Genomic DNA, 27,732 nt, shown 5'->3' with positions numbered 1-27,732 from the left:
CAGTCTTTTGCCTGGACTAATTAATATGCGATAATCCAAATTGAACTCAAGGACTCAACTTATTGTCCCACTGGAATATTTTAGCACATGAAAGAGTCCATGTCTGAAGAGGTAAGCAGAATTATACATCAAAGATTTGGTGGAGTGTTGAATTATCCAGGGATCCATTGTCTCAATGCAAATTACAAAGCAGTTCATATGAAAAAAAAAAAAAAAATTGAATTAATTACATAGTAAAAATCCTGTTTTCAATAAAACATTATTGGCCATAAAAGCCTGACCCGCCTTCCCGTTTGTTGGAAAGTTTGTTGCTGTCATAAACCCTCAATTCGTTTTTATTTTCTGCAAAATACATGAAAAGAAGTTTCTTGTGCGAGTTCTTGTACCAGTTGCTTCTATCTACATATCACCATTAATTGGACAAGAGCGTTTGCATTATGAGTACATCAGTCATCATGCTGCGTTGATTGCAGCTTTAATGAAGTGGAGGAGGGTGGTGCTGGGGGGTGGAATTAAAAGTTTATAAACCAGAGGCACAGCAGAGAGGTAAATTGATTTTAATGTAGTTCATGCCTTTGTGTTAAAAGAGGTGGCAGAAATGCAGCAAAAGTCCATCAGCCTATTCATAGCACCATTTGTGAGCCTCGCCTTTTTTTCACGTGAAGAGGCCTGTGCATGTTGTGCTGTAATGAACATGGGATCTGGAAGGTGATGTAAATAAGTCTGTGGGGAATGAGAGGTGGGCAGAATTTGGTAGGAAATTTAGAAAAAGCGACAGTTGATTACATAGTGCACCGGAGGTGGACGGATGGTCCATTTGAATTAATGTGTGCCCGCAGTGTCCGTATTTTCCACGTTATTGCCTTCGGCACTTCTGTAAATGCACTAAAGACTCCCACAAGCTGGAATGGGCGTTCTGTCCCTGGTGCCCCAATGCTCCTCTGCCCACACAGTTTGCAGGCAGACACAAATGGGCCCGAAAAGGAAAGGTGAGGCGCCCCGTCCCAGTCAGCAGCATGCGCCGCACGTATGAACAAAACAGATGAAGGAAAAGGATACTGTATATATATTTCATTAGAGCCATGAATCACCGCAGCTGAGAGATTGGTTTCCAGCCCCTTGTGAAAGGCCTGCCCCTTATGAGGTAATAAAAGACTGCTGTGGGAAGAAGGAAACCCAACTCATATATTACTTTCATGGGGCACAACAACAAAAGTGCCATGCTCCCACACTCTCTAACCTAGTCTAACCGATCAGCATCTCTTTTTTTGGTTGCCTTTTTGTAGCCATTTTGAAGCATTGTTTTTTTGGGTTTTTTTTCTATGCCATGAGTGTTTTCTTTTCCGTAAAGATAAAAGCTGTTTGCTGGGGAGCTGTTTATATCTTCAGTGCTCTGAGAAATAAAAGTGCTCATGGACGACTGATCAGCTATTCTGGATGAGCTAAGTGTTCTAGTCTTCTCCCAGAAGATTTCCGTCCCGGTACTTCACTTTGACCAACTATTTCTGGGCTGCAGATTTTTGTGTTTGGTGTGGGTTGTTGCCCATTCCTTACTGCAGTTGGTGAAAAAGTTTATCTGAATCCCAATGTCTCTCGCTCATATCCACTCTGAAATTCTGATACATTTCTTATACACATTTTTGGACCTCTAAACCTTTGGTTGCCTCAGTTTCATTAACATGTGCTATTTTGGTGCATTGGATTTTACTATGTCAAAAATGTGTTTACATGTGTGTGAACCTAACAAACAACCTTGTGTTTGAAGTGATGTGAAAGTGCAGAGAACTGAGAGCCAAAGAGACGTGAAATGTGAGGGTGTGAGTCTATGAAAAATCTGTAGGATTATGCATTTCATAGGGCTTTTCAGCTAATGTTCTCTATAGAGTGAGTTTGTTTGGACAGTGAACTAGTTATAATGCCAGTTAGTATTATTAGCAAAAGTAATGCATTGGTGCACTGGTTCTTAAACTGGTTCTTAAAAGTGCCTCCAAAATATTTGGATTTTACTTTCTAAGTAACATCACCATAACTCTATTTATACAGTTTATGCTGGAGGCATGTTTATTCCTAATATGAATACTACTTATTATTAGTATTGTCAATACTGCAGTCAAACACACAAACAGTGAGGACATGAACTTCTTTGAGGATACTTAAAATACTTAAAATACTAAAAATACTTAAAATGTTCTGGCGCACCACTAGAGAAATCCTGAGTACAACAGCTTGAGATGATATTCATTATTTTTTTATTGGATAAACTTGTGATGCTCACATTGCATTTCTTGCCAAACATGATGCTACTGTCCCAGTACAGGTGCTAGCCGTGTCATGAATGGTAGATAATGCAATTGTATTTGGTTTAATATTTCTACCCTTGCATATCACCGTATTTTCATGCATAATGTTGACCTTTTGTTTACCTGATGTTACAGCAACATATAATCTTTGATATTTCAGTTTGTAATTAATGTCTAATTGGATGCACAATTAAAATGCCTATTTTGCAGCCCAATTCAAAATCTCCAAATGCAACTGGAGCCCTTTGTATTCTCTCAATTTTTCACAACAGTGGTGTTCCTGAAAAAAATTCTGTCTGCTCTCAGAGCTCCACATTGCATAGAGTCTTCCCTGCTGAGAGCCACTAATGACTTGTTGCTGCCTGTGGATTATGGACTATTTTGGTCCTTTCAGATCGTAGCGTTTGTGTTTGGTACTGTTGACCATTGCATACACATTAGCCATCTGAAAAGCAGGGTTGCATTCAGGGCACAATGCTAAACTAGTTAATTTCTTTCCTTAGGCACAGAACGTTTACAGTGAGCACCGGTCAATTATTTTCCCCTCCGGCAGTTATTAATAATGTTTTCCCAATCCTATTTACCAGGGATATTCTTCATCTTGGTCAAATAATTGAAATATGCAATAACATATCCATTCATTGTCCAAACTATTATAAAAATAATAGTTTATTTGGTCCACAAAAAAAGACTTTTCCCTTTTATGGAGCCCTGTGCAAGTAACCTGGGCTTGAGGTCTCCTTCAAGGAGCCAGGCCAAGAAGATGTCAGCATGTAGGGTTGCAAACCATCCCAAATTGTCCGGAGCATCCCGAATTATGGGTGCTTTTGATTTGTCCCTTCGGGGGCAGCTGAAGTCCCGTATTCCTTCAAGGAGCAGTGGTGGAAGCAACCCAGTAATCAGAAGGTTGCTGGTTCGAATCCCGATCCACCAAGGTGCCACTAAGGTGCCACTGAGCAAAGCACCGTCACCACACACTGCTCCCCGGGTGTCATGGCTGCCCACTGCTCACTCAGGGTGATGGGTTAAATGCAGAGGACAAATTACACTGTGTGCACTGTGTGCTGTGCTGCTGTGTATCACAAGTGACAATCACTTCACTTTATCACTTATTCCAATCACAGCCTTATCAGCCAAAAGTAGACTACTGTAAGTACAGCAAAACTCATGCAGACATTCCTATGAGTTATAGGGGTGTTTCAGGGGTGTCAAACTACAAGATCAATTTGTATGGATGTATTATTATGGCCCAGCAATTTAAAGGGCTGATAGAATACAAACAACAGATCCCATAATGCAATGCTTCAGTTGCCTTGCCAAACGTGATTTTTATACTGCAGCTGAATCTGTACAGGAGCAGTTTCCACTCGATTTCCTTTTTTATCAGATGCCAAGTAATATTCAGGTTGGTATTGGAGATTCTGATCATACAAAAACTGAATGTGTTTAGAAAATAAAAAGAAAGAATGTGTTTAGAAAATAAAATAAAATGGAATTTTCCCGGGGGCAGTCAACTGCTTGGCATGTGCACCTGCAAGAAAGTGTCCCTCATTTTTGGTTGAAAATGTTGGCAAGCCTATCAACTTGTCAAGCCAGAGTCCAGTACCAGTGTGTACAGAGTTCTTGTCTAGAGAAGTAGCAGTTTTCAAGGGTGAAATGCTTCACCTTTGGTGGAAGTAACTGACAGAAACATGACGACTATTCAGGGCTATCAGTCTATTGTCTGCCCTCTGTTGGTATGGAGGTGTAATGCCAGGATGTTCCTCGAAATAAAAGACTTTACTTTATCTTACTTTATTTTATTTAGCAGACGCTTTTATCCAAAGCGACTTACAAGAGGAAGACACCAAAAGACAAGTCATTGTGTGGATTTTATTAGATTATCGATTGATCAGAACAAATGCAAACTCACAGGGGATGGCAACAGGGGACAAACATGGCAAGGGCAAATAAAGGTGGTGTAATTAGGGAAGACAGGACGGGTTCAGGGCACAGGAAAGTGATGACGGAGGTGTGACACTGGGTGTCATCTTTGACTTAGATCTCCAGTTTGATAGGCAGATGAATTCTGGCTAAATTAGGTTAGGAGACGTTTAACATGACTCCACTGACTTCTAGAATGTTTGTTTTTAAAGGGATACCATCTCAGTGGTATCATCGCAGTGTAGTTGAATCTTCCTCTAGCTGTCCATCCATTCCATTTATAATAAAAGTTTTGAGAATACTCTCTATTTGGAAAAAAATACTCTAGTAAACTTTGAATACCTTCATGATTTAGGGTTGTTGTACATTTCTTTCAATGACTGAGGAGCTGATTTTTCTGACACCAGCTTGTCACCAGCGATCAGACAGCTCTAAAGAATCATTTTGTCACTACCGTATGACTGCCAATAGAAGCCCTTATCCAGAGCGACTCACAATCAGTAGTTACTGGGACAGTCCCCCTGGAGACTCAGAGTTAAGTGTCTTGCTCAGGGACACATTAGTAGTAAGTGGGGTTTGAACCTTTGGATTTGTGGTCTTCTGGTTCATAGGCGAGTGTGTTTCACACTCAGTTATTAACACCCCCTACCTCCTGCCATCCCCTTTTAATCCATGAAGTTCATCTTCTGGGTGACAGAAAACAAGACACACAAACAACAAAGTATAGTTAGGTTCTACTATTCAAGATAAAGACAGTAGTTATTTATTTGGTTCCTCAAGTTAATAAGCTCATGTGGCACTTTGAAAATAAGGCTCTGCGTGTTCATTTCTTCATTTAATACCCTTTAACATAAGATAATTCAAAATTATTGCTGTTAGAGAATAAAATATCAGTGGTTTATGTGAGTGTGTGAATGAATGGTGTGTGTGTGTGTGTGTGTGTGTCTGTGTGCCCTTTTTTATTAATAAAATGCAGATACTGAATAATACTGGGCAGCTGTCCATGGTGCTGATTCTTTTAAGGGGCTTCTGATCATAATTACATTGTAAAGATCGAGAGAGAACAGCCGGCATTTTCACGTTTGTTCTTGCCATGTTTAGATGTAAGATGGAATGGGTTTTGGGTTGAAATGGGTTTTGACCTTCACCATGTTTTTTATGTTATTTGTTGTTCAATGTGGTATTTTAATTAATTCTGAGTGAATCGAGAGCTGCTTTGTGTCACCTGTATGTAATAAATAGTTAGGTTCTACTAATAAAAGCAGTCCTGCTTTATTTACAACCACATCTGCAGTGTTGCCCTCCACACTCGCCCATCCTGTGTAGCTGCTTCACCTTAGAGCCCATTCTCAAAGGATCAGCCTTATTTGAAATCTAAAGGCAGAATGCATTAGTTCTGGAAATTAAGTCTGAACTATAATGCGCTATGGTAGATGACCCGTGTGGCATTTATATTAAATTACGAAATATGAGGAATGATATGGAGTGCACAGGAAGCAATAAATTACGTTGCCACAATAAAGAGGATGGGAAATATACAAGTTCCTCTGAAATTGAATCAACAGCTTCTAGCAGCTTTCATCACTTTGTAGTAACGCCGGGTGGATTTGTGCACTGGCTGAAAGATGGTTGGAATTGCAGTAAGTGCAATGTACTGTACATCTCCCCGATAGGAGTCGATGGAGGATATTAAATCCAGTCGCTGTATAAAAAGTGACGGATGACAGCCAGATTAGCATTTTCAGCGTGGATGTCAGGCTGATATTTTTGAACGTGTCTTTGTACAGCCTTTGGTATTTGGCTATTTTGTTAAAATGCAATGTGATCGGCTGCAGAGCTGCAGTGCGATGGAGTTTTTCTTTTTTTATTATTGTGTGTGTATGACTGTGTCTATCATGGCTGAGGAGCTCTGCTGGTGGAAAATTGAAACCTCTAAATAAATTTGTTCCTAAAGCAGGATTAGGTTCGCACTTTTCCCTGTTTTAATGAGGCCAAATCAATGGAGCATATCGCCCCTCTAAATCCCCGTTGGTTTGGAGGAAACCATTACTTCAAACTTAAAATCCGTGAGCCTATTAGCAAAGCGCCCATGAGCCTCAGTCGAAGTGCAGAGAGGCTTTGATACGCGAGGAGACATCCCTCGCTGCCCAACTCGAGCCCCTCTCCCCTACTTTTTTGTCTGTTTCTATTGGTCTGTTTGGGCCACTTTCTGTGGATTACAGTCACTGCCCTCATATTGGGCACCCATTTGATTTGTCATGTTGGTTGGCAGAAGGTGCTGCCAGGGCTCTGAATCACTGTTACAGCCATGTCACCCTGAAGAAAGTGGAATTGTTAATATCTGGTGTAGAAATTGCTGTTAAAGGTATACTGTTACAGGATATGCATTAGTGTGTGACTTTGCAGCAAGTGGAAAGACATAGCCATTAATTTTCCAAAACTGCTCTTCCAGGTGAGGGTTACAGAAGAGGGACCCTAACCCATTAATCTACAGTGGCAAAGCAGGAACAAACCTGAATGGGCAGCAGTCCATCACAGTGTGAACCCATCTATACTCAGCATCACCAATTCACCCAACCAGAGTGCTGGGTAGAAACCTACAGAATCCAGTTCATATGTTTCCTCCACCTCTCTATCCACATGTCATACCTGAAACCAGAAACTGGACATTTTGATGCATCTAGATCCCTCTGGCTGGACAGAAAGATAGAAACTGACCGACTTTACCAACACTATATATATGGATATAGCATTTATTCAAATATGTAAACAAAAAAATTACAGTCACGGTAAATTATAAAAAATGCTGGGGTGTTCTATAAGAAAACCAGTATATTGAGTACAAATGAGTAGAAATGTACTCATAAATGTAATACATTTATCTATATTTAGCTGATATAAATGTGAATATGATAGAAGCTAAGTGGGTCAGACACTCGCCTATGAACCAGAAGACCACAAATTCACAGGTTCAAACCCCACATACTACCATTGTGTCTCTGAGCAAGTTGCTCTGAATATTACAAAAAAATCATGTAAAAACTACAGCATACCTTATCATGAATGTCTTGAATCTTTGATTGACAAAAAAATTATTTTTGTAACATAATATCCAGTTTAACACAAAATGATGTTATTCTGAACTTAATGAAGCTTAATGGAACCTAATGGAACAGTTGTTGTTGCCAGGCAGAAAGCCAGAAACCTGTCTCTTGTGTATCACTGCTTAATTACATGTTTGTACCCTTTGTTTTTTATAATTTAGTTTGGCTTGTTCTTTTTATTTTGTCACCATGTCGCTGTTTTAGGCTTGCACATGTGGCTCACTCCGCCCAACAGATCGTGAGAAAGGGTCAACTTTAAATACAACTGTGTTTAATAAATGGGGGTTTAAACAAAACCATAATGAACAATTTTACTTAATTTGGTCCATTGTACTTTTTGCATGATCTATGCACGCTTTCTTAATGAGTTTAAGTGTGATTAAGTGTTGTATTGAAGTGTGAATGTGTGTGTTTCTTGCAGATGGCATTTACAGAGAAGAGCGAGCCAACCACACACCACTGCTGGTGCAGCCCATCTCAGCAGGCATGGCCAAAGAGATTCTTTCTACCCACGTCATGGGCCAAGGAGTTCCTTGTATCCGTATAGCCACGCCAGCAGGCTCAGGTAAAGCTGCTGTACTCTGCACGCCCGCTCAGCGCCTGGCTCAGAGATAAGCTTCCATGCCCCAGCGTGGACACCCCCTCTGGGCCGGTGGTGGTGGCCACCACCGGTCTTTTGATCGCTCTGCGCTGCGAAGCCCTGCTGTGTTCAAACATAGCATCTTCTTTTATTTTCCCGTTAAGGTAGCAATGTGGAAGAAAGACGAGATACAATCAGGGTCAAATGTTTGATCTCGACTTTTTTTTTATTTTCTTTCCTGCGATCAAAACATTTGTGCCTGGCGGCATTATGCAGGGCGAATGGGAGGGGGTTGGGGGTTCAGCCCTCCACTCCAGTTGAAGGAGTGGGCATGCGGTGCGTAAATGATTACCTTGGTAAGGGCACGCTGCGAAGTGGGTCTTTACGCCGCAGTGAATTACAGCAGTCCTCCACGTCGGCTCATGGCTACCCTCATCATGGCAGTCCATGTTCAAGGCCATTACATGTGTCAATCAGCGCAGCTTGGGGGATACTCCGAGGACTTAATTGAATCCGCGAGTGAACCACCGGTCGGCCACGTTACACCGGTCGCGGCGGTGATCTCTTAGAGAGGTCAAATTTAACAAGGAATCTGGTCAGCACTCCTGCCGAAGATATCTATCTTCTGCCCCATAAAAATATGACAAATGGAAGGAGGCGTTCATTGGCATGTCATTGGATGGAAATGGGGGTGTGCAAGTGAAGGGTCATTCTTCACACAGAATGATGGTTTTTAATCTAACAATTAAAAAATACATACTGCAACAGTGCCTTGTTCTACCTTTCACCCCGTTGCCCTGCCTCGGTTTTGAAAACTTCCTTGTTTTGCAACTTCATAAATTATCTCCTGGTTGTTTATGAAAGATAATTTTGCAGGAAGTAATTTGACAATTTCTCTTTGAGACAGAGGACCTCTATGTGCATCCTTTCTCCCATGCAGTCAATTTAGACTTTTCTTTCTTTCTCTCTCTCTCACTCAGTTTTTTTTTTTGTTCTTTTTTAGATGCTCACATGTTGTAGCTCGACAAGGCCCTCTTCTGGAGCCCTGGGATAGCGGGCATCACACTGAGGGTTTTTAATGGGGGTATTAAACTCTAATTCCTGCTATTGACTGAAAATCCCCTTCTTATCTTTGCATCGTCACCCAGGAGAGGCAGGGAGTGCTGCAGTGCAGTTGTCTCGCCTTGACAGACAGTAAAGGATTTGTGCTCTGATGACAAAATGAAGGAAAATGGGCTTTGAGTCAAATCCCTTGCCAAAGTCCCAATAAGGATGTTAAACACAGTCTGTATTGGGGTGATTATGAGGCTCCTTGCTGTTGTTCAGGATAGTACTGTGCAATTTTAGAATGTGGCCTACACTCAAAAAGGATGTTGTGGTCAAGCCTTCATTTTTAATAGAATTTTTTTCTATTGTGTCTATCTAATCTGCATCAAAAATACTTCAGGCTACACTTTTATATGCTATTGTGTAAACAACAACCAATAAATACATTTTATTATTTTTTTCATTTGAAAAATACAAAAATCTAGTTCCATTTCATTAATTAATTTTTTTGTCAAAATGTAACTCCCGGGGACAGTTGTTATTCTTTCCAACATGCTACTCAAATTCAATAGAGCACAGAAAGATAAAAAAAATTCCAATTGCATAAGAGTGCAAAGTTCACATTGGCTCTGAATGTGTTTTGTTGATGCGCCGTGCCAGAATGGAAACCCTTTTCAGGCAAAATTTCAATGCACTTTAGAAACACCTGTCTTGTTCAAAATGAATAGTTTTAACCTTTAGACTACAAAAATTGAAATCTAGTTGCTTCACATTTTACCAGTTTACCTGTCGGTTACATTTCTAAAGTTTGCTTGAAATAAAATTTTCACTTTTACTTTTGCAGTAAATGTGCAGTAAAAGTTCCAAGTTCCAATTACCATATTACCATTTTACCATATTACCATGGGGCAGTGGTTTGCGTATTATATTGCGTTTGCGTGTAAAGAAACTGGAAGGTTGCTGTTTCAAATCGCAAACCGCCAAGGCACCACTGAGGTTCCCCACACACTGCTCCCTGCTTTGCAAGGGTGATGGATTAAAAACAGAGGACACATTTTGTTGTGTCACAGTGTGCTGTGATGCAGTGTTTCACAATGACAATCACTTACATTTACATTTTAGATATACAGCATTTATCAGACACCCTTATCCAGGGCGACTTACAATCAGTAGCTACATTGACAGTCCCCCTGGAGCAACTTAGGGCTAAGTGTAGTGGTAGTAGGTCAGTAGTAAGCTGTAGTAAGCGAATTTGATCAATTGATCAATTCAATTGAAGTGAAGTGATTGTCACATGTGATACACAGCAGCACAGCACACGGTGCACACAGTGAAATTTGTCCTCTGCCCATCATCCTGAGTGAGCAGTGGGCAGCCATGACAGGCGCCTGGGGAGCAGTGTGTGGGGACCTCAGTGGCACCTTGGCGGATCGGGATTCGAACCGGCAACCTTCTGATTACAGGGCCGAGTCCTTAACCGCTAGGCCACCACTGCCCCAATGAACCTTGAACAGAAACAACATCTGAAAAGAGCAGTCAGTAGTATAGTGGACATTTATGTTGAGTTTACATAACCTGTTGAACCTGACTTTGACCTTTTGAGCTGAGGAGGGCCGAAGGACGTGGACAAAGACTTGACCGGCTGATGGCTCCGTTCGCACTGCTCAGCCACTTGCTGGAACGCTGCGCAACCTTGTCCCTGCACCGGCCCTGATGTCCAGCGATCAATGTGACCAAAATAGCAGCACCCCCAACACGAGCGTCATCGATCTTCCACAGGGGGAGGGTTGTCCCAGGCGCGTCTGCCTTCTCAGGGACCTGTTACGAGCCCATGGAGCATGACCTCCTCGAGCCAAGCCACCAAGCATGGCTGCAACGTTCCATTAGTTCAATCAAATGTGGAGGGCTAGTAATCTGTGCTCTATCGATTGAGCGAAGCACTGACCACTCCGGGGGTTTCAAATCATTTGTTTCTCTCTGTCCTCTCCCCAGCTCTAGCCCTCTGCTTTTTTTATTCTCATTCAATTAAGAGTGGCTTTATTGCTTTGGGCTCATCTGACTGTGCGGTCCTTTCTGCTTTTAAATCGAGACATCAGCATTAAAAACAAAACCAACAACAGGACCACAGTGCATATGCGCAAAATAAAGGAACGCAGACCATTCCAAACCAGCTCCCACCGCCTGCAAAATTTGTGACAGATAATGCGTTTGGTCACGCCATTGTTGGAGTTTTGGTGCTTTGGTGCCATGTGTCAGAGAATCATCTCTCATTCATTACTCTGCGCATTTGTCCCACCGTGGATCAGCCAGGCCATTTTCATCTAGCTACTCATTCAGCGTAAAAAAAAAAGAAAAAATTCAATAGAGGTGAGCGGGGGCCCAGATGAATTCCGATTTTTCCGTGAAGCATTGCCTCCATGCCATGGGCCCCAGCTGAATGCCATAAGTATAATAAATTGCCAGTGCAATTACAGCTCTGGAGCAGAAAACTACGTGAAATATCTGCAGAGAAACACTCAGGGCCCTTTAATTATAATACTGCTGATTGCTGTGCTTAGGTAGCCTGTATTGGTATTGGTTTCATTAACTGTGTTTCCTACTTTTCTTGATTAACCTTGGTGGGGGAGAAGAAAAAAACGCAAAGATGCTGCAATTTCAGATTTGATTAGCAGAAAATGCATTCAATTACTGACCAATTATGCTTGACACATGCACTGTATGTAATGTGTTGTTTGCAGTTCCCATAGATGGTAATTGAGATTCTACCCACTTTACTCAGATTTTTCCTGAAAGATTGGCTTCAGAATTAACACGCTTGAACACCCACCACAAGCATATATGATAATCTAATTATGGCTAATTCCAGAACAGCAGTGGTTCTGAAGGTCTTGCACTATGGCAAGCCACATGTAGTGGACTGGTGTCCTATTCACGTTCTTCTCTAAGATGCAGGTTTAAATGCAGAAATTTAGTCATGTGACCCAAAATATAAAGTACTGAGTGGGGTAAGAAAAAAGAGAAAAATTGCTGTGACAATTTACACTACCATTCAATGGTTTAGGGTCAATTGGAAATGTGCTTTTTTAGATAGAAAACCGTATTTCTTCCCATTAAAATAATATAATATTGATCAAATATCTAGTCCAGATAGCATATACATGTTTGCTAATGAATGGGATATCTGCATAAATGTGGAGTGGACCACTATCACAACAATTTGTCACTTTTAAAGCTTCATAGATTATAGTAAAACATTTTTTTGCAATCATCATTTGGGCTTCTTAAGTTCAGATGAGGATCTGGTGCATGAGCAAATGTGAATTCAACTGCATCATTCGTTTTGTAATATTTTCTATTCAAACTCATTTCATGAATTTTCAATGAAAAGCATAAATGACTCAAAGAATATCTCGAAAGTTATATTCATTTTTTTTATTTAAGATTATTTTAGCATTAAGCTAACAGATCACAAACAAAAAATTATTTGCCAAAAAAATCTAAATTCCATTTCCATTAATTCATTTAAACCATTTTTGTGGACAAAGCTTATAATACTGGGACATATTAGGCAGCACTGCCCACAAGCATCAGAGCCAAGCTAAGAATTGTTAACGTCTTCATGCCTGCGAAGCAGTGCGAGTTCATGTTGGCTCTGAATGTGCTGTGTTTGAGCGCCATGCCAAAATCCATTAGACTGATATTTTTCAATCTATGTTTATATTGTACAAGGATCCCACATTGTCACTGCTGGTAGCACTGACAGCGGCCAAGAAACAAGCGAAATCATATGTTAGCAAAACGGTCAGAAGCCTCGAGGCAGAACGTCTCATCTGCACAGAAAATGAGATGTTTGGCCTTTTAATCATCTTCATTTCCATCACAGCTGCCGTGCGTCCCATGACATTTCTGCACGGCAAGCTGAGTGCGGACAGATTTGCGCTGTTCTGTAGATGAGGTCCGCGGGAAAGACACAGGGCCGGGCTAAAAATGGACCCAAATCTGAGGCTAGGATCGCTGCAACCGTGCCTAATCGCTGGAAGCTGCTCGGGCGGCAAAGCGGAGTATGTTCGCGAGAGAACTGTCCCGCCGATGTCGCGATAACACTTTGCTTCGTGTATTTCCAAAATAGAGATAGTTGCTGTGATAAATGTGCGTGCTACACATGGGGGAAAAAGCTCAGCATCCTGAGCAGCAAAGCCCTTAACCAGCGCTGAGAAGCTGCACGCATGTCCCTGGCTCTTTATCCAGAGTCATTTGTGTGGCTGTCAAACGTGATAAATGGCGCCCGGTGCATGTGAGAAGACCACTGAATTTTTATACGGAATTAAAGTACTCAAAAGAGGCAAACAGGACTCTGTAGTCGTGAACCGCGGTTACTGGGTCTCCCTGTTTGCCTTTATTTGTGTCTGCGCACTTACATCTTCACTGGCGGCTTCATCTTTATTTCCCTGTGATATTTGGGCCACATTGAGCTTAAGAAAAATAAAATGAAATGAAAAAGCTACTGCCTGTACAGCAGATAACGGCGGCCAGCACAGGCATCGCTCCCTGCCTCTGTCTGCTGTCTTAAAAAGGAATTTTCAATTCGGTCTCGCCTTAAACCTGCAAAGGGACCATATCACGTCCACCAATGCTCCGTGTGAACCCGAGAAGTCACTGCCCGCAGATACTGTGCCACGAGGGACAAGAGACACTGCAAGGAGAGGGAAAGACTTTGGGCTTTACATGGGCTTTACTATCATCCACTGCGCCATTGGCATACAGTAATTAATATTCAGCACTGACCATTAATGATCAGTGCCGCGCTCGAGGAGTGAAAGAAAAAACAGGAAGGTATTTTTTTCCTGAAGTGCAGACAGTCACCTGTCTATATTGCAATTCCACTCCTGTCACAGGGAAGAAACAACGGTATTTTTCTGCCCATTCCTGAGAGCAAAGCTCTGGATGGATTTCAGGTTGTCAGCAGAGAAAAGAGCATCAATATCTGTGGGCTATCTACTGGTGCATTAGAAGTCTACAGGATGTCAGGTTAAAGTACACATTGTGTTTATCTCAGTTGTTCATGAATGGACCACTAAGCAGTGGTCTATGCGGGTCCTTGCAGTCTCAAAAAAGATATGTCTCACTGACATGGGGAATTTGTTCTTTTTTTATTATTGGTGTGTTTCAATGCATTTAGGTTGTTAGGTTAAACTGATGAGTACCAAATAGTTGGCTCCCAAAACACCACCATAATAATCCACTTGAACTAGGATTGGCATAATGTATTAGTTTACATGGGTGGCAATTTCTTTCCTAAAGGTTTTGGAGTAACACAGTTTGAGGTCCAAGAATGTACAAATGTAACAATGAACTGTGGAACCCAAAGCAATGAACATTACAAGGCATTAGAGAACAGTAATTTCTCATTTTTCTGCCAGTTGAATCAATGTTATAGCCAAACATGAATCACATGTCGTTTGATTATTAAATGTATGTATAAATGTATTTAGTTTGTGATAATAGTACATTTAAACATAGATACTGGCTTGGGTCTTACTATATAAAAGCATAATAAAATACTAACAAGATCGCAGGGCTAACAGGTTCAGATTCTTGGTACACTTCCCCAGCTAGGCGTATCAAGGAACAAAAGCGACTCCTTCAGAGTGTTGTGTGAAACTCCTACACTCATCACAGGTGAATAGAAGCAGTCAGTTCATGTCTCAGAGGAGACTGTGATTGACAGAAAACTCTGCAACTCAAGGCTACTTAACAATAAAAAGCATTTAGCTCACTAATACAGTGCAAAGAATAGTAATAAAACATTACACCCAATATGACATATATATATACGCTTTTAATTATTTTTGAAAAAAAAAGATACAAGATCAGTTGCTGAGGCTTTGTATAAGCAAATTCCAGGGCATTTGAGGTGACTTAAATGTCAAATTAAGTTAATTTAAAATTAATTACATTTTGCAAACCGCTCATTGCACATCTGTCATTGATGACCTTGAATTGTGTTTTTCATCCTATTACTAGAGAACTGATGGTCAGCTTGTGCTTGGTCATTTTTTTTGTGTGTGTATTCCAGGGATTGATCATGAAAATGATAAATGAGACAGGTATTTATCACTAGGGACACTTGTGTGTCCTGGGATTAGCGTCCCGTTTTCACATATATATATATACTTGCCTCATATGTCCAGACCATCTTGTCATTAAAAATTTGGTGTGTCAAAGATTAGAATATTTATTATTTATTAATTCATCGACCTATTATACGAGTTTTATTGTCTGTATTTTGTCTGTCTGTATTGTCTGTATGTCTGTATTACCTAAGACAGGCAATTGCTTCATTCGTATATGGCTTTAGATATCAACAAGCCTTTCTACAGTAAATCATTTTTTAGAGTAAAATATTAATCAATGTTTGCTTTATTTTCAGTACCAATTTTCATTATGCATATCCAGGAACATTTTGAAATAATTTGAGAAAACGTAGTATGTCTGTTGTTTTTGGTTAAGAGGTTGTATTTCAGCATGTTTAAATCTTTCTTTTACAGCAAGAAGGACCATAAAACTCAATATAAGTTCTCAGGCATCCTACAGAACAATTCATAATGTCATTGGTTATCTGAAAGGAAAAATCAATCCAGGTAAGGGCTGCTGTTAAAAAAATTGTATATAAGTAGCTACATTTAAATGCAGTTGTGTTGCCACCGAAAATTTAAGAAAACACTTTAGAAGTATCTCATGGACTCCTGTTGATTTCTCTTGGTGACTCATTTAGTGCTATGCCACAGAACTGAGCTGGGATCTTGGTGCTGAAGTTGATAAACTGCCATCTTAAAACAATGTTGGCCACCACTGCTTCAAAAGCAGGGCACTTACCTTCTGCAAATGGCCTTTTAATTACCGTCCAGCGCTTGCCCCATGTGGGTGATTTAATCGATTTCCCTGATGCAGTGGAGGCCCTTAATCTCCTTCTCCCCACGTTTCTTGCCAGATTGTCTACCTGTTTAAACACTTCTAAAATTGCCCCTCAGATTTACCGTCTGGTATTAGTCTGTCATAATTGGCCGCCAAAAATTAAAATAATGACCACAAATCTTTATTGAAGGAACTTTTCAAGTGAACTCTTTTACCACTTTCCTTAATACGGCCAATTTCCATAAGCGTGGTCATCTTAGCGACCTCCCCAATGCCCTAGAAGACCAAAGGGGCATAACTTACCATAAATCTCTGTAACGACCATCCGACACTGCATTCTTTAGCCTGCTCTATATTTCAATGCCCAAGGCTACTCTGCCTTGTGCTGCTCAGTCTGCACTCTGCAAAACCTACAGCTTTGTGGAAAGCTCTTGTTCTCACATGAAGGACCTTCCACTTTTAAACAAGAAGGCCCGAGCATGTTTGTTCTCTGTGTGTGTACACGCGTTTGAGTGTTTCCATTTTCCTGCCGTAGATCGATATGTACTTGTGGGCAGTCGCCACAGCAGCTGGTACGAAGGCTCTGAAGCGGACTGGAGTGGTGGCGCTGCTGTCATGACTCAGGTCATTGCCTCTATGATGGCCCAGACCCACAATGGCTGGCAGCCAGACCGCACCATTGTCTTCTGCTCCTGGGGGGGATCAGCGATTGGCAGTGTTGGATCTTTCGAATGGGGCGAGGTAAAAGTCCAGACACTTTTTGAAAACCCCCTTTATTTTTGAGGGGTGTTGTTAGCTTGAGCACTCAGCATTATTCCAAAAACCTCTGCTTGCTTCTGAATGTGAGCCAGAATTTAAAGTGGAGATCGAGTGGGTTTTCTGCTTATGTTGTTTAGGTTCCCTGTTCTAATGACATTCACTGACTGCCGTTTGCATTAGATCTAAATTAACTGGTTAATGACGAGTGTTCAGCATATGGTGAACAGAACACATATTTGCTACACAGTGTTGCACCACAGGACATAACAGAAATGCTGTAATGATCCACATATCCTATGCTGATCCACCGAATGCTGCAAACAAAATGCAGGTTACAGGCAAGAACAGCAGCAGTAATATGATGAACAATAAATTTGCAAAAACAGTGGTGGGTTTCAATCATTTAGGAGTGTCAGTCATTTAAATTGAACACAATAATAGTCTATGATTAGTCATAGACTAATGGTAAAAATGGTAAAATGGTAAATAATTTAGTTTTTTTTTATGGGGGAAAGGTCTTAGTCTTTGATTGCATGACAAACTTGCAAGAAGAACCACATTTTTATTTAATTTTGATGTCTGCACCTTATGAATTGTGAAGATATGAAGAAGTGTTCTTATATGGAACAATAATGTAAATGAATAATTTGTGGTAAAAACAAAAGTATTTTAAGGTTAGTGGTTTTAGAATATGATCTATGAGCATGAGAATTCCAAATAATTCCCATAACTGTCGATGTAATGAATAAATTTTCTGTTCTTTCTTTCATGAGCTCAGAAACAAATGTCAGTTGAGGCCTGTGTATATTAATGATTTTTTGAGAATATATGTCTGTTCTGCTGATTTGGTATTAATAGATGCCATGCTTTCCTGTTGCAGGAGAATCGTGTTGTGCTTGAGAACAGTGCTGTAGCTTACATCAACCTCTTCAAGCCAGTCAGGGCTGGAAGGTCTGTCTTCTCAACAGCGTCTCCCTCGCTGCTCCAGCTCGCTTCTGACATCCACAAGGTGAATACATGACTTGCCTTTCACATTTCACCTAAGTCTTTCAAGTAAACTTACTTTCCTAGAAATCCAAATTTAGTTCAGTCCCATTTTGTAAATGCAAGGTGCTCCACAGAATCATTTTCTTTAAATTGCATAAATTTCATTTTTTGTGAGTATAAAAGCTCAACTTGTTGGACTTTCTGTTGGGTTACTTGAAGTCTATTCTGGCTTTAAACCTTCTGCCGCATCAGCACTTTACCCTCAGCAAGTTGATTTTTTGGTAACATTAGACAGTCCGCTCAGCCAGTTGCAGCTCCACTGTGTGGGTCATTTTGTAATCTCTTTGTACAGTTGTTTCAAAAGCCTGCATCCTATCTATCCATCTATCACGACATATCTCTTTGCGTTTTATTGTCGGCATAATTTCTCTTTATTTGGATGGAAGGCAAGCCTATTTATTTTCCCAGAATGCAAATATTTTACCTTTAAAAGACTTACATCTGTTAAAGTGAAAAGTGAAGTGATTGTCACATGTGATACACAGCAGCACAGCACACAGCGCACACAGTGAAATTTGTCCTCTGCATTTAACCCATCACCCTGAGTGAGCAGTGGGCAGCCATGACAGGTGCCCGGGGAGCAGTGTGTGGGGACGGTGGCACCTCAGTGGCACCTCAGTGGCACCTCAGTGGTACCTTGGCAGATCGGAATTCGAACCAGCAACCTTCTGATTATGAGGCCACTTCCTTAACCACTAGGCCACCACTGCCCCGTTAAGCGTAAATGAGCCCATCCATCATACCTTTTGTATATTTTTCCTTGCTTTCTTTATTTCCACACACACACACACACACACACACAACACACACACACACACATATATTACTGGATAGTCACTCTCTGTAGCTCATCAACGTGATTGAGTCTGATTTCCATTCCTCTTCACTTCTAGATGTAAGCTTGTGCAATTGCACTTTGTGAGTTTAGCACAAAGAAGTGCTGAAAAGGTTAATATATTAAAAAAGATTGTCAATGAGTTCCTTGACAAGGAACTCCAGCTGACAGAAGCTTTCTGTGGTTCACAAAGGGTTATAAGGGGTCATGGTAATGGCAGAAGCCCCATTATTTTCTATGAAACAATAATTCCGTTCATTAGCCTAAATGCCAGTCCACCTGTGACATTTCAGAGTAATAAAGTCTTCAGAGTCAAAGTCTTGACCTGTTCTGCGAGCACAATCTGAATCTCATTAGAAAAAAAAAGACAGCTCTCGTTTGGGAACATTTTAAAGTGCAAAACTGCACCCCCCCCCCCCCCCCCCCCTTCCTTATTTCCCCTAATTGTAATTAGAGATGGCTTGCTTTTGTCCAATGTAAACCCCACTCCACACACACACTAGTGAAACATGCACATAATGTAAGGTGGTCACACATAGAATTTCTGCTTTTAATGGCCAGAGTTCTGGTATGGCAGAGGTTTGTTAAAGGTCATGAAACCATCAAAAATGTTTTTTTCTTTGCACTTATTTTCAGTAGAATGTTCTCATAGGTGACAGGGCAGCCAGTGATATGCTCTTGAATTCTTGAGTCCCCCTGAAGACACTCAGGATTTAGTGTCTTGCTCAGGGACATATAAGTAGAAAGTGGGACTTGAACCTGGGTCTTCTGTTACCCACTCGGCCACTACCACCCTGTATTCTCTGTAGTCCCTCTCTCACTCACTACCCACCATCGCTTAATTTTAAACTGGGTTGTGGGTGCCGGAGCCCATCATGGGCACTGAGTTCAAGGCAGGGACTCACCCAGTGTGGGCCACCAGCCCACCGCAGGGCACATTCAATTCCCTGACACGCCCACACTTATATACCAGAGGACACCCGGGCCAATGCAGGGAGAGTATGCAGGCATACACAGACACTGTCCAGGTTCTAATGTGTGACCCTGGAGGTGTGAAGGAGCAGTGGTGGCCAAGCGGTTAAGGAAACGGCCCCGTAATCAGAAGATTGCCGGTTCGAATCCCAAGTCGCCGAGGTGCCACTGAGGTGCTTCTGTGCAAAGCACCACCCCCACGCTGTCATGGCTGCCCATTGCTCACCTACCTGTTGGACCAACTGTTTACATGAAATACACACTTTAAACATGTGCAGCACCAAGTTCTGTCTAGCACTAGTCCATCTAGTTGCTATCAAAGCTATCAAATATATATATAAATACTATATATATATTTATACTTGAGTGTCAAGTACCATCATTAGTATTGATATCGAGTTACAAATTCTAGTATTGTGACAAGCCTACTGTCAATAGATCCAACCTCTTTTTCTCCTAACTCTAATTTATCCCCATCATTATCTGATGGTTTGTAAATTTGCTATGACTTGTGGTAATCGTATCTGGTCTAACCTTCTTCCATACAACAAGCCACAAAATGCCCTTATTAGCATGAAATTAATTCTTGTCTAATGAAAGAAGTCGGGTCTGCTGGAGCTTACTTTCGTAATTGCTTTAGAGTAATCAGGAGCTGCGATTTCAATGACAGGAAAGGGATTTTGTGTGGTGTGATGCATATTGATTAATGTTATCTTGCACTAGTGTCCAATCATATTGAACTGCTGTTACAAATGCAGGCAGAATGCAATATGCAAACGTACCTGCATTTGCATAATCAGATATTATTATGAAATGTTCAGTTGTATATTGAATGTAAATTGATTGTATCTTTATTGTGGATGTTTAAACAGGGTGTTTGGGAGAGGTACATGTGTCTGATGATTCTACCCTGTCTAGTCACCTTTTTAAGCATAAATTATGACACTGCACATTAAAAAAAAAATTAGGCAATACAGCCGAATGATGAAATAAAGATATTTGGGGAAATTCCTGATGTGCTGTGGAGTATTGAATTAAAATATTGAACTCTTAAATCAAATGTGTCAAGTCTAATCATAAACATAAATCACATTTGTCAAAGTGCAAAAGAGCATGTTTCAGCTTCTCTCTTTATTGGGTCCATGAGCTGTTCAGCATTTCCATCTAGCAGTTAAAACCCTTTTACAACCTTGTCCTGTCAATTTTTCTACACCATTATGCACCCACCTAGTACCAGAATATAATAAACATGTTCCCTTCCACTACTTCAGATGTTGCAACTAACCTGTAACACCAAGTAAACAGGTTGTATGCAGTGCCTATTGTAATATAGATGGCTAATTACAGGGAGCACAAGCACTTGAATTGTGTGTTTACTTAAAAAAAAAAACAGTCACCCCAGCATTTATTTGTAAGTTTATCAAAGTTAAAGCTTCATGCTCAGCCTACTTGGAAAATCTTGTGATGTCGCTATCATCCCCTGGTCATCAAGACATTGTTCCGCTAACATACCTGCAATTTCTTCTGGACATAAGAATTTCAGAAAATATCAGAAAAGAATGAAACATAAACTTAATGCTCAGTTAAAAAAATTAAACCACTTAATTGATTTTTTTCTGGATCCGATTATTTGTTTCTCTTTTTAAACTGCGTGTTGAATATGTATTGCAGTGTTTTATTTATGAATTCCTGTAGTTTTTAAATGATGTGCTTATTTAGAGTTTATGTTAATCCCTTTTTAATTTGAATGGTTTATTGCTGGATTAATATTTAATGTGCCAAATATTACAAATATCACATGAAATATTAAATGCAGTGTTCCATTCTTTTTATAATTCCTTTTCATGGACCATTGAAACAGGAAATAATGAATTACTTCTTTCCATGGCACCTGTGGTCCTCTAAAAAAGCGTTTAGCTCCTGCCATGCTGTGAGTTAGAAGTATGATGCCTGCTGCCATGTGCCTAATTTATATGAACAATGGCAGGACATTGTAAGTGATAGCGAAAATAGTGTGCATAAACATTTGTTCGTGTGAACAAGTGGTCTAGAATATGTTTCCCAGAATGTCCTGGATTGTTAAATCAGTTATTAGAAACTAAGGGCCCGCCTCCTCCATGTAGCCTAATTGTGCATTCAGCTCTCACAGATTCCTTGCATGGGCTCAATTAAGCTGTTTGTCCTCTCAAGCATCACTTGCCATCAGGTAGGCTCCACAAGCTCTGTATTTTGAGACGTGTTGAATATACAGTAAATCACACTTACACTGCGCTGCTCTGTAAGGAGTAGAGATGCCACCGCGCTGATACGTTTCCAATGGGTGCTTTGGAACCAATTATAATAAAACAGACACTGCAATTGGGATTATAAAATTTAGCATACAAATAAATTGAGAGGCCTTTCATCATCTAATTGGGCATTGTTGTACCACTGTGTGTGTTTGGTCTATTTTAAGCCCTGGCTTTCTGAGGATCTCTCTTTTCCCCGGGTGAAAAGAGAACAGTGTCATTCCCTGGATAAAATTTTTCCCCAAAAAGACCTGTCATAGATTTCTGAGCTGAGAATTCTCGCGAGTTTTGTTATGTACAAGAAGATAGGTTCCCATGCAGCACATGTTCCAAATCATGATGGGCCTGGCATGTCATACTTTACCCCCATCCATAAAGTTCTCAGAGGAAAGGTAAATATTTCATTTAAAAAAAAAAAAAAGCTGGAACATGCAATAAATGTCCAGCTTGGACCATCTGTACTGGTTCCACCTCAGAAGAAGTGAACTTAAATGTGTTAAGCCCCGATAATCCACTTTAAACCCCATTTCTATTACCACAAATCAGGAGATTCCCTCGCCACATTGATTTGAAATGTGCAGCGAGAAAACTGGGTCACATTGGTATGCGTTGTGCACGGGAGTTTTGCTTAGTTGTGTTATTCATCCGTTTTGGGGTGTCATAGCTGATCAGACATGTCTTTTTATAGTGATAGTCATACTCAAACTCCTGTCTGGAGGATTCCACACGTGCACCATGTGCATTTTATTTATTGATGACTGCATCTTCTTCATCTTCTTCTTCTTCTTTGCTGCTCCTGTTAGGGGTTGCCACAGTGGGTCAGCTGGTAATGCTGTCTGCACAACTGACCTGGCAAAAAAGTTTTATGCCAAATGCACTTCCTGTCGCAACCCTCCCATTTACTGAGGTTTGGGACCAGCACCAAGAAACGCACTGTCACATTGATGCTCACATGTCAAATTCAACTCTATTCATATAATTTAGTGCATTTCAAAACAGTGCTTACTATTCATACATTATATTATATTAGCATAAGTTGTTAATAAATGTTTGTTGCATGCTTATCATGAAGGGGCAGAGAAGGAGTGACATTATGTTTATTTGAAGAGCTGGCTGTATTAGCCCCTTTAAAACTGACCTATATATAACCTGACAGCTTGATTGTATTCAAATGAAAAGTCCATTTTGAGGCAAAAATGTAGTGTGTAATCTCCTCAGAAATAGTCATTTCTGATTAAAAGGACATACAGGGCAGTTCAAAAGCAATCAGAACAGTGTTCCATAAAGCCAGGAGATTTAGATTGGAAATGGTTCATGTGTCTGAGGTAAAAGGCCACCCCACCTCACTGGTTCATCTCAGGTTAGACAGACATTAACATGGACAAACTTCATTTTACAGGGCAATGTTCTTCTTCTGGTGCACAAGAAATTCCCTATATTTTTCTTTTCTTTGCATTTCTCTGTTGTGTGGAAATTATAGACCAATTGACCCACACAATTCAAGAGACCTGACACTAGATTTAACACCAAAACATATTGAAATTATGACATGAATGAGGTTTGATGTATAAATTGTGTGTATTTTGTTTTGCTGCGATATTGCAGAGCTTCTGCTGAAGTATGCTGCCAATTATGCCAATGGGACTGAAGCAAATTATGGGCGAGAAATGAAATTATAGTTATTTCTACCCGTGTGTTATTTGCAGAGTGAGAGCCAGCCTTATTGGTTAGGTGAGGCCTGGCGTGCATGTTTAAATCCCAGTTAATTGCACTGCAGCATTATTTATTGCTTTGTTCTGTTTCATGGTTTTGTCCTCAGTGCCTGCAGGTCATGTGTTTTTGTTAGACGTGTGAATCACCCAGCATCAGAATGCTTCAATGCACCATGGTGCTTCTTCTAAGTGACGGTTGAAGGCTTGGTGCATTTCACACACTGGGAATGTGCAGGTTTCAGTCGGCAAACCGCTGTTACATATCAGAATGATGAAACCATGTGGCATGGTCTGGTGTTTCCTTGGGATTCCATTGCGATAGTCATTGTTTTGCTCGCGTGTTGTGACAAGGTAATTACAAGTCATTAGTGAAGGCGTGCGGCCCCTTGAAAAGAAGCCAGGCTCCAGCACAACTGTTATGGTGCAGTTCGGCCTTCACACGTCGGCCTGCGGTCTCTTGAAATTTTTATCCCAGGCCTCCATCTCCACTCTGGTGCATCGTGGTCAAAATTTGCTGCGGTCTATATCCTGGCTCCTGTTCACAGATGTAATTATGTAGTTTGATCATTTTTATGGGCTGTTTCAAAGACATCTCTCTTATTGACTGCAGCTCATTTTAATGGAATATTGTCAGTAAAGGAAAATGGACGAGGTGTCCTGTAACAAGCACACATGGATGGTTCAGAGAATTTGTAAGTGCAGGGTAATTAATCTAGACAGACCGGGTTGAGTAAAACACTCAATAAAACATGCATAGCACCAAGAATAAGGACAAGTGGGGACAAGAGCAATAGAAAAACTTCATCCTAGACCCCACTAACACAATTCTTAGATCTCTAGTGACCTATCAGTGAGTCCAGACACACAGCCAATGTCTTTAGGGTAGTTGCTGAATAATAAAGAGAAGCTCTCTGTAGTGCAACTTCATGAAGTGTTTTGGGGTTGAGACGTACACAAAAACCGGACAGCAAAACCACACAAAGAAGCTCAGAATTAAAAAAAAATCTGCATTCAGACATGTAGTGTCTATGCTCCCCAGCATTGGAAAAGCCTTTCAGAGAACAGCCAAATCTATAAAGCACTTTTAAAAGAAGCATCTTTAACTTAGCAATCTCACTGTCATGACTACGGACTTATGAGGGAAGGAAGCGCAGAGGTCTGACATGCTGGGAAGGGGATTTATTATAACAAACAATAAATACAAAGAAACAATGGCGCGGTGGCCAAAAACGGGAAATAAAAGGGAACACAAACGAACGTAAACAAACCCGTAGGCGTGTGGCGATTGCCAGAACTGAAATTACGAACATCTACACGGTTACAATGTCAAGTTCACCAAAATGCCGGAGATCTAGAAGGGGCGGAAACATCCGGCATTTATGGGGCGTCAGGATTGGAGTCAGGTGTGGAGCCCAGCTGCAGGCAATCCTGACAGAGCCCCCCCTCCAAGGGCTACGTCCTCGGAGCCCCAACAGTACCATCAGTGGAGGCGGCGGGGCGGACGGTGGCAACAACAGGGCTCCTGCCCTGCTGTATCCTCCCCTTGGAGGACCCGGTCCCTCGGCCTGGCTCCCCGACGTGGTCAGGCGTGGCGGCCCCGGTCCCTCGGCCTGGCTCCCTGACGTGGTCAGGCGTGGCGGCCGCGGTCCCTCGGCCTGGCTCCCCGACGTGGTCAGGCGTGGCGGCCCCGGTCCCTCGGCCTGGCTCCCCGACGTGGTCAGGCGTGGCGGCCCCGGTCCCTCGGCCTGGCTCCCCGACGTGGTCAGGCGTGGCGGCCCCGGACTCCCGTACCTGCACACAATAATCAGGGCCGATCCATCTGGGTACGTGTGGGCCCTGTCTCCACACGTCCCCTCTGACACGTCTTGTGTCACCCCCTGCACCGCGCAGGGAGATTGTCCCAGAGCCTCCGGCGACTGTTCCAGGCACCCCAGGCTGGTGCCTTCTGGGACTATGCAGCCCCTCTCGCTGCACGGCCCTGGTGCCAAGGGGGGGGCATTGCCAGACCATCCGGCTAGCCCCTTCTGCGTCCGTTGGGACAAGCAGGCCCTCTTCCTGCCTGTCCCAGCTGGGTCCTCATGCCTACCCGGGGGCTCTATGGCGCTCCACCCCTCTGGAGGCGGACACAGACCCATGCCTGGCCCACCCTCCTCAACGGCAACGGAGGAGTCCCCAACCCGAACTGCACCCCCCCAAAAAATTCTTTGGGGGAGCACCCCCCCCCGGCTGGACTTAGAGGTACCTTGGGGCTTGTCCACCTCGCCTTGGACCAGCACATTCGGGTCAGGAACCTCCTCCCTGGGGTTCGGCTCCGCGGCTGGGTCGCCATCTGGTGGACACAAAGAGGGGAAGTGGGGGCGACATACGGACACATATACCACGCACACACAGACAGAAGAGAGGGTCATCTGGCTCCCTCTCTGGGCTCTCCGGGACCATGTCACTTCCTCGCTGCTGTGGACGGCAACGTCCTCGCTCCGCCCACTCACCCGCCGACGTTGTCGTTTCCGGGTTTCGCGGAGTTTCCCGGGGGTGATGTCATCACGCGGCGCCGCGAACCACGGCTTCTCGGGGAGAAAACGCTCCACCAGAACGGGTCACTCGTCTCTCCCCTGGCGTGCATTTTCTCCTCTGCTTTTTACCTCTGCGCTTTTGGGTGGATCTCCGGCATTCTGTCACGACTACGGACGTACGGGGGAAGGAAGCGCAGAGGTCTGACATGCTGGGAAGGGGTTTTATTATAACAAATAATAAACACAAAGAAACAATGGCGCGGTGGCCAAAAAGGATTTAACTTAAATAAAGAACTAAAACAAACCCGCAGGCGTGTGGCATTTGCCAGAACTGAAAATACGAACACCTACACGGTTACAATGTCAAGTTCACCAAAATGCCGGAGATCTAGAAGGGGCGGAAACATCCGGCATTTATGGGGCGTCAGGATTGGAGTCAGGTGTGGAGCCCAGCGCAAGGCAATCCTGACACTCACATCTTATTTTATTAGCACTTTGAACAAACTATCGTAATTGTAGTATTAACTTTATTTTTCAGTTACTTTTTTGTTTACCAGTGTTAATCAGCTTGTTTTTGCTATGTGCATAAAAAAATGTTATGCAGTGACCTTAGGGCCTCGTGTATTAAATTGTCTTTAATAATGTCTCATGTGTGATATGACACTGAGTGGCAGCTCATCTGCATAGGGTGAAAACTGGAATGGGAACACACTGTAGCACATGAAATGCCCAAACCCAAGGTATTTTTCATTAAATTCTGCAGTATATATATTAAAAAATTACATGCACACATCATTCTGACTCTGTATTCTTCACACAATTATATGCTAATTTTAGATAGGAAAAGTGTAAACTTATTTTTTCTTAAAGTGTAGCGCACTTTGTCGGCAAGTACCCGTATCGGTTTACATCAGTCAGACGAGCTCAGGCTGCTCGGCCGGTCCTCGTCGCTGAGATTACACAGCAGAAAAGTGGTGGGGAGTGTGTGCACCTCATATCTGTCACAGCACGAGCTTCACTGCACATGCATCACTTGCGACAGTTTACCTTCACACTGGTTTACCTCCACATTCATCGGTGCTGGGTGCCGGCGCTCCTATTTATGTCATTTGCAATGCTCAGTCAAACCCCAGCCGGTATCAAAACAAGCTTAAAAGTAAAAAAGAATGTTGCGACATGTGGTTAAGCACTGTGGCCATATGAAATCAGGATCAGAAATGCAGAAATAGCTGCTCCACTTTGTATTTCAAATTTTATTTCTATGTCCATTATTTGTTGACTGTTACAAGGCTACGGTTACAGAAGACTTTCAGAAATGTTTTAGAAATGCAGATGTGGATGACAGTAAGAAAATAATAATAAATAATAATCTTCATGCTTATATGGAAGCTACATATGTCTTGTATGTAGCTAGGACATTCTTTGACACATATTTTAAATATTATCAATTAAATATTATGAATAATATTTAATTCAACTGTGTGCATGTGATCAAATAAGGATGCGTTTCTGCTTCGTGTGCTTATATGTAGAGGACAGTAATAAATGTGAAGCACTGTAATAAATAATATTAATGTTGATGCTGATGTGCAAAAAGTAATTGACAAATTATTCACTGAGAATTATTGCACGAGAAAAATGAACAGATGCATTTAAAATGTGTTTTCTATTTATTAAAAAATAACAGACAACTGCACTGTAATGGAATACATTACTGATCACAGATCTTTCCTATCT

General features: G+C 41.7%; 1 protein-coding gene across 1 annotated transcript in view; it reads left to right on the top strand.

Moving 5' to 3' along the window:
- Nucleotides 1-27,732, top strand: part of LOC114773210 (inactive N-acetylated-alpha-linked acidic dipeptidase-like protein 2) — a gene marked incomplete at its 3' end in the record, with an annotated part of 115,053 nt that overhangs the window by 48,705 nt on the left and 38,616 nt on the right. The window contains exons 5-8 of the mRNA XM_028965717.1: nucleotides 7,749-7,892; nucleotides 15,503-15,595; nucleotides 16,405-16,610; nucleotides 17,509-17,637. Coding sequence (XP_028821550.1) covers nucleotides 7,749-7,892; nucleotides 15,503-15,595; nucleotides 16,405-16,610; nucleotides 17,509-17,637 — 572 coding nt within the window. The remainder of the gene's footprint in view (nucleotides 1-7,748; nucleotides 7,893-15,502; nucleotides 15,596-16,404; nucleotides 16,611-17,508; nucleotides 17,638-27,732) is intronic.

This window comes from Denticeps clupeoides, unplaced genomic scaffold (genome assembly GCF_900700375.1).
Source record: "Denticeps clupeoides unplaced genomic scaffold, fDenClu1.1, whole genome shotgun sequence".
In the NCBI taxonomy this organism is placed as follows: domain Eukaryota; kingdom Metazoa; phylum Chordata; class Actinopteri; order Clupeiformes; family Denticipitidae; genus Denticeps; species Denticeps clupeoides.
This window is presented reverse-complemented; position numbering and strand designations above follow the sequence as displayed.